Genomic DNA, 11,996 nt, shown 5'->3' with positions numbered 1-11,996 from the left:
TTGCAGGTAGTCAGAGGAGACTTGCAAGTAGCCAGTCACTTGCAAGGAGCCAGAAGAAACATCCTGCAGACGCAGAAATGATCAGGTAGGATAGTCTTCTGGACACAGCTGAGGTAGGTAGGAAATGTTTCACATTTAGCTCCAGATAATCACTAGGGATGGATCATGCATGTGCTGGAGTTGTCCCAAAGAGCCAGCTGGACTTAAGAATTACTTAAAGGTATCTCACCTCAAACCATCAGTGGTCTAAAAGTACTTTTGGATTCCTTAGAAAACATATACAAGATAGGGGTCTATCTCCAGTTTTTTAAATTCCCTGTGCTTTTTTTTCCGACCCAGTTTCAAACAAGGCACAGAGCTGCTCCAGATGATGGGGACAGAGAAGGCAGACCCCAGTTCTCAAAGTGCAGAAAGCATCCAGCACAGAGGGTTCTCACACAGTTGGTTTTCATAGCATATTCTGAAGAGGTCTGGAAATCGGAGAAGATAAAGGAGGCACAGGGAGTTTACAGCAGAGAAATTTCCATTTTGGTGTGAGGGGGATAACCTAGAGAAGGAAAAGCAATTTTTGATTGGTTTATTCTTCCTCAGCAAGACAAATTTTAGGGTATGAATCTCTCTTGTGGTACAGCAACCTGGTAAGGGAGTTAAAGGCAAAAGGGAATTGAACAAGAGACCAGGGAGCATCTGGTTTCAGAAATCCAGGTGTGTTAGGGTATAAACTTGTCACAAACTAGGCTGCTGAATCCCTCCTCTGGGGCTCAGAGGTAAGTCCCCTGGAACTTTCTCTCTTACCTTGAAGAAACAATATAAAAATATACACAATATATAATATAAACAAGACATAACATAAACAATCTTGCATTAGAGCTCAGTGTGATTACCCAAGTGACTTAAAAAAACCCAACCAACTAAAAAAGACAAAAAAAAAAAAAAAAGAAAGAAAAACAGAGCAGCAATTTTTTGAGTTTGAACCTGTGAGACATTGATCTTCCTGAACTTGAAAGTACCTCAGTGAGAGCAGGAGGACAACAGCATCTCATAGGTTGGAATCTTTAAGTATTTAATGAGGTGTATCTAAAAATCTAAACAAACTACCTCAGAAAAAATAAAACCACCAATCCCTAAATTTCTAGTCAAAATAGTGAGAGTTCTCTCAAAGATAAATACAAAACTATTCAGTCAGAGCAGAAAAAGAAAGCAATAGTTTATGGGCACTGATACACATTTGCACTCTGCATTCTTGTAGTAATATGAAAAAAAAGTCACTTTCAGTGATAAAACTGTTTGTAACCATCTGTGTAAATTCAGGAAAAAGCAGGAGGATTTTAAAAACCCTACCTTTATACAAGTATTGAAGAAAGGCATTTCAGACAATTCATAACACCTCTGCTTAGCACCACCTAGTATCAAATCCAACCCAAGATATGAAATCACTCCTCTGCAGCATAAGTAGAGGTACCAGACCAGATCCTCAGCTGGTGTAAATCCCCTTGTCTTCACTTGCCATAGTGATTTAGTTTTTCAGCTGTTGAAAACTGGACACATACTACATGTAATCTGCATTAATACTACAAAATCATACGTATACTGTTGTCACCAGCAGTCGGACGCGGGATCGCGGCCACTCAACCTCTGCCTGGAAACTCAGGCTGCCGTGTGGAGGATGCAGCACGTGGCGTTTATCGCGTCATTGCGATGGGTTCTCTGTGTTAATCCCCGCCCACAGCGCCCCTCGCGGGCGGCCCGAGCTCTCCGGTACATCGCACATCTTCCCAACGCCCATCCCTGCCTAGGGCGGGCTCTGCCTGCTACAACAGTATATAAAAACCAGGGTGGGATTTTCTCTCATCACAATGAGAGCTTGATGTTCTGAAGAAAACATCCTTATGTTTGGACATACTTATATTTGATTGTCCAGGGAAATGAAACAAGTACAGAATCCATTTTAAACCAGATAATGATTGCATGGCAATCTGAAAACCTTAGAAAGAACACCTCCCTCTAGTTTTTATTTCAGCGTCAAGTTGACCAAGTAAGTCACTGTCCTAGGAGGCTGGTGTGACAACAATCTGTATTTACCAACTGCCATTTCCAAAGCCTACACCTAAGGAACAGAATATTCTGGCTGATGGAAGAACACTTGCATATTCTTCCGTCATTCATCTAGGTTATTATTTTTTTCTGACTACGTTATAAACTCTCTCTGCAAAGAGAATTCTGTCCAGTTCAGTTGAAGGTTCTTTCCCACTTCAGTGCCATTTTGACTAAAAAACAACCTCCTGTCAGATCTGAGTGATCTACCTGACAGCAGCAGGTGTAGGAGGATGGCTGTACATCTTATTTTCCTCAGGAATGCACCCTTTTATTCTGCAACCAAATAATAGCTCTGAACTATCCCTCACCTTTGAATGAACTTACTTTTATACACACTTCAGCTTTCAGGGCTCCTTGAGCTTCCAAGTCTTCCAGGTGATTGCTACAACTAGTGTTTTCCTCGCCCAGCTCAGTACATGCATTTCTCTGCAACATGAATGCATTTGAAAAAAAAAAGCAGCAGGGAAGAATGAAGCTCAAAAAACAATGCTGGGATGGATCACTTACTGCTTGTTCTGTGATCCTGGAACAGGCTGGTATGTTTTTGTCTTATGGGTCTTAATACAATCTGTGCCAAAGGAGTTTCTACAACTTTGTAATAAGCTGCACTGCTGCTCACCTCTTTAGCTTGCTATCCTATAAAATCAAACCCAGATTTTATTTAGCCCAAGCTAGCTCATTATTCATCTCTGAAAGAAATAGAGAACCATAGAACATCAGAACCTTTTACTGATCAGAAGATCAATATGCTTCTCAGTTTCCCTTTCTAGATTAACAACCCAAACTCAGTTTTTCTGCTTAAGTCATGCTTTCTAAACATCTCGTTAGATGTTTAGATCAATGCTCTGACTTTCTTGGAATGTGATACTCATAGTACTTGCACAGAGGAGTAAATTTCTTCCTGAATCTTACCACTGAATTTCTGCTAACACACCACACCCTAATTACTTTGTGGTCCACTCCAGACCTTGATGGAATGTACAATTTGACTGTCAACAACCACAGGAAATACATGCATGAGAATCACTAAAGAGCTCTGTAATTCAAAAGCTTGGGTTATCTTTAAGCCCACAGATATATTCCAGTCCTTTTTATCATATTTCCCATTACTCTAATACAGCTCTGCTGCAAGCTTTATCTGCTAAAAATATCTTTTAATAAAAAATTGTCACACAAATGACCAAAACCTGCTTGCTTATACAATGAGAAAGTTGGTATGCATCTGCCAAATAAAAAAGAAAATGCATCATTTCATCTGAAACAAAAAAAGTCTTGAATTTTTGTGTTGCTCAATCCTTCATTTTCTGTAAACCGTGAGAAATCATGCAATGGTGAACATTCATAAAATCCTATAGTACCAGAAAACTCAGCGTAAGCATGTGATCCAGAAGTTAGACACAATGCTGCTGAGCAGTTTCTGCCATACAGCTATTTAAATACTCTTCCCTTCCACTAGAAATGTCAAAGAATGATTCTGAAGAAAAACCTGAAATGCTAACAATGGATCCAGAAAGATCTCTGGAATTAAGCTACAGTGGGATGAGATAAGGAAGAAGAGAGTATTCTTCCTACCTCCACCATCCTTTACCTTTCTCCGTGAAAAAAAAAAAAAAACCAGGAACCAGCTTTTCTACTCAGACCATCATCAGTTCAATTGTAATACGGATTAGAGTCAAGAATGTGTGAACTATCCACATAAAACATCTCAAAAGTAAGAGTGGATGGATCAGGCTATATAAACTACAGATAGCTGCATCCAAGTCACACTTCTCTAATCCATAATAATTTTTACCGTCCAAAGCAGTCTGAAACATAGTCAGCTATATTATCATTCCAATAATGCTTTATGTGCTATCACTTTCTAATCTAATTATCAAGATGTTCTATTTTAAAAAGCATCAGTATCTGGAAGGAAATGAATACTTAGGGTTTCACTCTATTCCTCTGAATCTGAAACTCTGAAGGAAAGAAATCCAAATCTAGAAATTTATACTAAATTTCACATTTATTCTTCCATATTTTGGCACAAGAAAGTTTGCGGGTGTTTCAGAAGCTGTGTTCTTTTTCTTATTTTCTATATCTGAGCATTTAGGCATTGCTTTTTAGATTAGGTCTACAAAGTTACAAAATGGGTTATAATTTCTATCTGTATTTCTGTATTTTATTCCTCCTGCAAAAGACATGCATCTTCTGCTAAGCAAGTTGTGCATTTTTCTCTTAGGAGAGTAGGTGGTTCTCACAAAACCAAAACCTATTAAGCTCTATAAGAGAGAAACAAATTCAGCATTAAAACAAAATCCAGCAAAATGCAGTGCTGCACTCTGCTAAAATAATCTCCTTTCTTCTCTTGACACTTCTGTCAAGCCTGTGACAGTGTCTGTACATTCTCCCTCACATTACTATCCTGACTGAGCATTTAGAAAGGAAGGCAACTTTTTACCCTTTTACCCTCCAGTATTCCGCTCATCAGGTTACATTTCAAATCTGGTATTCAATTATCAATTAAAAAAAAAAACCAAAAAAACAAAAATCAATCAAACAAACAAACAAAAAAAAAACCAAAAAAAACCCAAACCAAAACACCAAACAAAAAAACCCCTCAAAATTGGTAGCAGCTAATTTTAATTCCCATACAATTGTCATAGCCTCAAAAGAAGATTAAGCAACCTGAAAAAAACCCTACACACAACAGAATCTCATGACAGAGGAGGATGACTAGTTATGTATCCAAAATAAAATACAATCAAAATGAAGAAAAACTTACTCATCTTTGTACAAGCTGGCATTTCATCTATAAAAGACATCTGTCACTTAGACATGGCACAACGCTCAACGCAATAGGGAGAGCATTATCAAGTGCTGTAGAGCAAGTTTGACGTTCATTGGGAGAGGTCAGAAAGGGACAGGGACTTCAAGGGGAGTTGTCATTTCATTAGCACCACTTCTCTGCACAGTTCAGGCTCCTGGAACAGTGCAAATACTACAACCAGTGTTTTGGGACATCCTCAGTACTCACTGGAGGGCAGATTTTCAGGAGAGCTCAGTTTCACAGAAGCATCACTGAGCCTGTATGTTGGCTAATCAAGACAGAAAAAAAAGGGGAAAGGGAGAAGGCAAAGCGAGGGATTCTGTACCACTTTCTTCAGGACTGGCCTTGAAGTCAAAACCTCCAGAAACCCTTTCCGTCTCCCAAGCTTGCACACGACTGTGCTGAGAGCGGCTGCTCTCTCAGACCCCTCACATCCACCCTTTGCTCTCTGCATCACCACTCTTCCCTGTATTCCCACTTCGGTGCAGAACTCATGAGCCCTTTGCCTTTCAGCACAGCACTTCAATAAAACAAGTGAATCTTCCAAAGGATTCAACACCTAAGAGCTGGGGGGGGGGGTGGGAGGAGGAGGAGGAGGGTGGATGGAAATCAAGCCTTTAGCTTTTCAGTTCCTTTGGAGCTGTGGCCTTCAGTACTTCTTGGCAAGACTCCTAAAGTGAACAAAAAAGGGGAAAAAAAAAAAAAAAAACCAAAGAAGAGACGTTTCTTACTGCCCCTTCTCTTGCTGTCTCGCAGCCCATGGGATCGGAGCGGGCGGAGATGCGCAAACGGCAGACGCCGGCGAGCCAGGAGACCCCGGGGGCTTCCCAAGCGCCGCACAGCGCGGGCAACCGAGGCTCCAACGCCTGCTGCTTCTGCTGGTGCTGCTGCTGCAGCTGCTCATGGTAACGCTCTCACTCAAGCCTCTGGGCAACAGAAGAGCAGGGGAGGGGGATGATATTCAGCTTATAGGACAACATAACCCAAACACACCACTGGATCATCCTGCAAATTTGAGACTAGCAGAGATGACTGTGCTTTAGTACTAGACACAGCCTTCTAATAATCCAGTTTACTCTTTTTTTCTCCCTGCCATTGAAATAACAGATTTTTTCAAAAATTCTGTACAGTATCCCTGCTATACTTTTGCTGTCAATACTGTGTAATGGAAGGTCTGTTCTGTGCAGGACTGGTTCTTCTCAGCCTTGAGCTTCACCAGGGCTTCCATTAAAGCAATACAAGAATGTGTCACAGCTTCAAATTTGGGACTAGGATTTAACAAGCAGCACAGACTGTGCAAAATAGATTTAGGAGAAGGTGGAAGAATTTGTAGGTCAGAAAATGAATAACCAGGTGCCCAGCACTGTTCTCCTGTTTCAAAGGCAACTGGATCTGTTGTCATTAGTGTTGCAAACTCATGGCACCTGCAACTCATATGAAGTTATTAATCCTTCAGATTAGATTACCCATAATGTTGGGTATTTGATGTATTTGCTGAAGATGAAGAGTTAAGCAGAACCTAATTCAGAAGAACTCAGAATACAAGGCATAAAGGAGGAAAATGTATCAGGGAAGCAAAGCAAAAGTGGAAAAGGGATCACTCCATTCCTTAAATTAATGATGTGTCCACCTTCTCTCTCTTACTAGCTCCTCCAGATCCAAGTGATTTCATTCAAAACTGAAGTAAAGTTTCCCATACTCAAAAGTCCTGTCTGGGGCCAAGTGTCAATTAATGGGTGAGACCAGAACTTGCATTGAAATAAAGAAAAAACATCCTTAAACAGCCATAGGAGTTCACCTAAAACACTGACAGCAAGCTGAGTACCTCTTATAAATACATGATCCACTACATGAAACATTTCAAAGCAAGCAAACCTGGCACTGAGGTGAAACAAAGAGGTCATAAATAACCTTACAGCCCAGGCTAGAAATCTATTCCACCATTATCTTTTTCCAACAGCAACAGGTAGAAAATGCTTTGGAGAATACCATTGGAAGGTAAGGGAAGAGCAGGCTGATACTCCTTTGTTATTGGTACTTGGCTCATCAGAAACCGAGATCCCAAATTCTGCCTTCCCTAACACAGTCAATGTTTTGTAAGGACCAGAGGCTGCTTGGAGTTTTTCTTGCAAGATGCCAAGTATCCTGGCTCTGATCCTACCAAGCTTTTCACCAGGTGCTTCAGGGTAAACAAAGGTAGACTTTAAGAAGACATTAAGTACCATGCCTGTAGAGGGTCAGAGTTTGTTACCTTGCAGAATGGTGTCTATGTTAAAGCAGCCCAGAAAAACTCCTGTGTCATCTGAACAGCTGTCCAGTGCAATTGTAAGTGGCTCAGTCTAGAGCTGCATTATAGAAACACACGTCTTTCCATAAAAGGACAAAATGAGGCACATTTATCTACTAAGAGTACCTAAAATTTGCATTTTATCTTTTAAATTGGTGATGAAGTGCTTTTTGTGCCATTTTACCTGATATTTTTCAGGAAGCTCAGTTTCTGTGCACCTCACTAGTCAACCAATTCAAAGAAAGCAATTTACTCAGTAGGGTGTGTGAAAGCACCCAAATTTCATGATGCTTAAAATTCCTATTTGCATTTCAGAATCATTTGAAATTCATTCTGAAACCAGTTCAGGCTCCAAAAGAGAGAAAATTCTTTTTGCTTTAAAATAATTTCTGATTTTTTTTTGAGAACAATTGTTTTCTAGTAGCAAGAAATGCAAAACAAACCGTAATTAAGCTATTTATATTCCCTATTCATAGAGCCTTTCCTCAAAATAGCTTAAGTACTTTGAGCAGAAAAATTGTGAATAGGAGTAAAAATAAGTCTACATGAGTCACGCAGCCGAGTTGCTGAACATCCAATATTCAGCATACTTTTAATAGTAGATTTAGAAGGAAGAAGTGGGGAAATGAGTCTCTCAGCTGGATGCTCAGTGCTTGTGTTCACTCCTACAGCCAAAATTTTTGCTTCCAGCCTGTTACTCTTCCAGATCCTGAGAAGATGGAGCACTGCATTAGGTTTTTTTTTTGTTTACAGTTGGAGGGAGTGAGCCTCCTGCAAGTAATTTTCTGAGGCATTGGCATGTTCTCATAAAGAAACTCTTGGTATTTCTCTTGTCTTTTTCCCCTTTTGTACATTACCCTATGAAGACCATAATCCTTCCTGTTGGTTCCCCTCAATCCAAAAATAACTCTGACAATCCTATCACTTCCTGTCTCTCTGTGAGGAATACATAACATATCAGTTTTCATACATAAAAAAGGCCAGAATCACTGCTAAGAAGGGTAGTAAAGGATTGAGACCTACAAACTCCAAAAGAATACAGAACTAATATTAACTACTTTTTTTTTTCCTGAAGAGGTGAACTGAAGCAGTTCACTGGTTTGAATGTATGGTTCAGACACTGCAGAAAAAAACCAAAACCACATGTTTGCAATATCTGCTCTCCATCTTAGCAATAGGAAAGCTTCTCTACCTCCGCAATGCACGAGTTGAAGTCTCTGCTGGTTGTGAACTAGCACTAGAGAAAACAAGAAAGGATAAAAGGAAATAGGCTGCAAATAAGACAAAGCCATGAGTTTAGAAGGCAGAAAGATCAACTCGTTTAACAAAAAGCCTCACTACAGGTAAATGAGATTCTTAAGGATTAAGACAACAAAACTGCTATATTTGCCTTAAAGAAAGGTAAGATACAAATGAAGAGATTAAGTTTGATATTTTCCTAGAAGTTATAACAACTGAAGAACCCATTCCATATAAATTACAGCTTATAATTCACTGGTACTTTTTCTTCTGGACAAATTTTAAGCAGCTTTACAGATTGTAAGAATGTGTGTGTGTGTGCACATGCATTTCTCACTAAAGTATGGCAACCTATGAACTAGAACATCATCCCCATTCCTCAAGAAGAAATATGTGTATACTCAGCAATGATGTATGTGCTCTTCGTGCTATAGGGCTATTACTATGAGTAATGTGGCTACCATGAGCTTCTGTCCTCCAATTTACTTTTTTCTAATATCAGAGGAAAAGCATCTGGTGTACATCCAGCCTTGCCCTCTCTGAAACTGACTAAAATTTTGTTTGCTACCTTTGCAGTCTTACTGTTAGAAATCAAGATGAAGAGAGAGCAAGGAGAACATCTCATGAACTCCAAGCAGAGGGCATTCCAAACTGCGAGGAAAGGTATGGTCTTTCCTAACCAACTAAAATGAAAGAAACCCAGAAAACCATACTAAATAAAGTGAATTACCTGAAATATACATTAATTATCTGCTCAATCTGCTGTCATCTGTCTTGTTCCTCCTGAGGAGCCAAAGGGCTGATCTTTACTCCTTTACCTTATTTGCAGCATGTAGCCACATCCCCACTTTCATAACGTGGCAGATATAAACCAGCACTGTAAACAGTTTCCCTTTTTTTATTGAAATAATTTTCAAGTACATCCTGATCCCACTCAGCAACTGTGAGATGAAGCTAACTGGCAGTGCTCAGGCTTACAAAAAAATAATAAATAGGAGTTCAGATCCTCCCAAGAGTCAGGTAACTGTCTCCAGAATGGCTCAAGCAGGTAGAAACACCTGTAATAGTAGACAAGATGGTGCCTTTTATGGGGCTTGAATCATTGGTCCTTTCTATGTGTTTTCATTCAGTTTTTAACAATGATTCAACAAGGACTACTGGGGATAGAAAAACTGCTTGGCTGTTGCAGAGGGATGACTTTGTTGCAATTAATTTGAGTAATAAACTGCAATTTCTGCATCAAAACACCAGAAATCATCTGCATCTGGGATAAACATGTTCATACTAGAGTTTGCAGATTCCAGTGAGGAATTAAGAGCTCCATGAACCTTCTGATTTTGTTTCATCATGACGGCAGATGCCTCCTGCCAGCTGCAAACAGCCTGAGTAGTAATCATTCGTTTCTCTCTTCTCGCCCTCTCCTTCCTCCTCAAGCCCTGCTCCGACTCTTGAAGAAGTCAATGCCTGGGCTCAATCATTTGACAAGTTGATGCTTACTCCAGCTGGCAGAAATGCTTTTCGTGAATTTCTACGAACAGAATTCAGTGAGGAAAACATGCTCTTCTGGATGGCCTGTGAGGAACTAAAACAAGAATCCAACAAAAGTGTCATTGAAGAAAAAGCAAGGCTCATTTATGAAGATTATATTTCTATCCTTTCTCCAAAAGAGGTATGTTCCTTTCTCCAATACAATCTTTGAGGCTGCGTTGCACAGTTAGTTCTAATGTGTTCAAAGCAACAACAGTACTTGGGGAGAACTTTTTTCCCCTCTCACATTCCTTTGCCAAGAAGCAGAGATTTAGGGGATAAAGGCAGACCTTTATCCGCCTTTGAGAAAGGTTGAGGTGAGATGGTCAAAACTTTCACTGGCTATAAGAAAGCTTTTCCTATGCCACCCTGGCATTCTGATGTATAAACTAATCTAAAGTTTATACTAATACTAATCTTAACTAAATCTTTAGTTTGAGGCACAAATATTCAGATGATCACTTTATTGTTAGATTTTACGTGGACAAGACTTCTTTCTTTGCACTGTGGGGGGGGCTGTTTCTCAAATGCACAAATAAAGTGTTAATTGCAAAGCACAAATTGCTTAGAAGAGCAGCTGACAAAATAGGGCATAGAGAATAAAACCTTCCTGAAAATGTTCAGAATTACTTGTCACTTCGCTGTTAGCAAATATGTCAAGTTTGGAAGACACCTCAGACTTCAGTTCGAATATAATCCTGCCAAGCAGGCTGGAATTTTAAACCTTCCAATATCCTTGCAAAACTCAGACTTAAGTATAGCTTGTACTGAAACAATTATGTACTTCTAAAAATGCTGTTTAAATTTAGTCCATCTATTCCAGTAATACAAGTATCTTCCTACAGAGACTACAGCCTTGCAGAAGAAAAAAATTACATTATTTATATGTTGTATGGAATCATTATCTAGCCATACCTGTGGTTCACATCAATTCACCCTGCTTTTTAACATAGCAATTTGATTAAGCAACAGCTTCCCAGGTTACAGTTTCCGTCTGCGTCATACTGCTTACTCCACAGTCAGTTTCTTTACAACAGCACTAAGTCCCAAGGAAATGAACTGTCACAAAAAATTACAAATCCTCTCTACTACAGAGCAGAAAGTTGGTCTGGAAATAACCTGCCAGTCTCTCAGGTCCCAGTAACAACAGGATTGCAGGCAGCCTTGCTCAAAGTAAGGTCACCTAAGCAAGAACGTTTCTCTACCCACAGCCGAAAGATTACTACTTCCAAATTTCAAAATTTTGCCTAGGTATTTTTAGCAGTTTTTACACTCTTGAAGCACACCAGCTGAACTGGTTAAAAAAAAGACTTTTCTAGCCAATAAAAGAAACCTTTCAAAATCCCACCTATTCACCACTATTAATGATGTGACGTTGTGTTTTAATATGCAGGTGAGTCTGGACTCCAGAGTGAGAGAAGTTATTAACCGAAATATGCTGGAACCCTCCCAACACACCTTTGATGACGCACAGCTTCAAATTTATACTCTAATGCACAGAGACTCCTACCCTCGGTTTATGAACTCTGCTATTTATAAGGACTTGCTTCGGTCCTTATCTGAAAAATCCATTGAAGCATAGGATTTTTTTCTTACATGTATTTATTTAAAACCAAACAGAACTCTGAGCTACACCAATCCACAGGGACTTTAGAATTAACCAGATATTTACCTGAAGAGAACTCAGGCAAGTTCTCCTACGGACTGAACGATTTAAACCTCCACAAGGCTCTGATACAATCAGCTAACTACAGCGTCTGATCACATTCAGTGTTACTTTCCAAAAGAGAACGAGAAGAAAATATTGCTCTTCAAAAAATGCAGTATTTTTTCTAACTTGTAGACAACACAGGTCTGAGGTCCAAATGCCAAGAGAGCATGAAAACTAAATTTTCTTTCCTAGTGGAGTGTTAGAATTTTCTTGAAAACCAAACCAGTTGCCCCATCCAAACCGTGACCAAAGTGAAAACGGTACTGTCATTATCTGGGTTACACGAGACAAAGTCCCACATACTGCTGGAATCATGCCTGGTACAG

At 39.6% G+C, this 11,996-nt stretch overlaps 1 protein-coding gene across 1 annotated transcript; it reads left to right on the top strand.

Annotated features, from left to right (window-relative positions):
- The first annotated feature begins 5,665 nt into the window (after nt 1–5,665).
- Nucleotides 5,666–11,789, top strand: RGS20 (regulator of G-protein signaling 20). Its single transcript, XM_008944266.1, has 4 exons — nt 5,666–5,811; nt 9,009–9,095; nt 9,867–10,101; nt 11,353–11,789. Exons 1-4 carry the CDS (start codon nt 5,666–5,668, stop codon nt 11,539–11,541), a joined length of 657 nt encoding a protein of 218 aa, XP_008942514.1. The 3' UTR covers nt 11,542–11,789.
- Nucleotides 11,790–11,996: the final 207 nt, after the last annotated feature.

This window comes from Merops nubicus, unplaced genomic scaffold (assembly GCF_000691845.1).
Source record: "Merops nubicus isolate BGI_N331 unplaced genomic scaffold, ASM69184v1 scaffold8327, whole genome shotgun sequence".
In the NCBI taxonomy this organism is placed as follows: Eukaryota; Metazoa; Chordata; class Aves; order Coraciiformes; family Meropidae; genus Merops; species Merops nubicus.
The sequence above is the reverse complement of the archived record's forward strand: the minus strand, read 5'-3'. Positions and strand labels throughout refer to the sequence as shown.

Bases quoted from the DNA above. Each gene is read 5' to 3' on its own strand.
- RGS20 (XM_008944266.1), top strand. From the start codon at position 5,666: ATGGGATCGGAGCGGGCGGAGATGCGCAAACGGCAGACGCCGGCGAGC. The intron at 5,812-9,008 runs GTAACGCTCTCA...CTACCTTTGCAG, and splicing joins TGCTGCTGCAGCTGCTCATG to TCTTACTGTTAGAAATCAAG. The intron at 9,096-9,866 runs GTATGGTCTTTC...TTCCTCCTCAAG, and splicing joins ATTCCAAACTGCGAGGAAAG to CCCTGCTCCGACTCTTGAAG.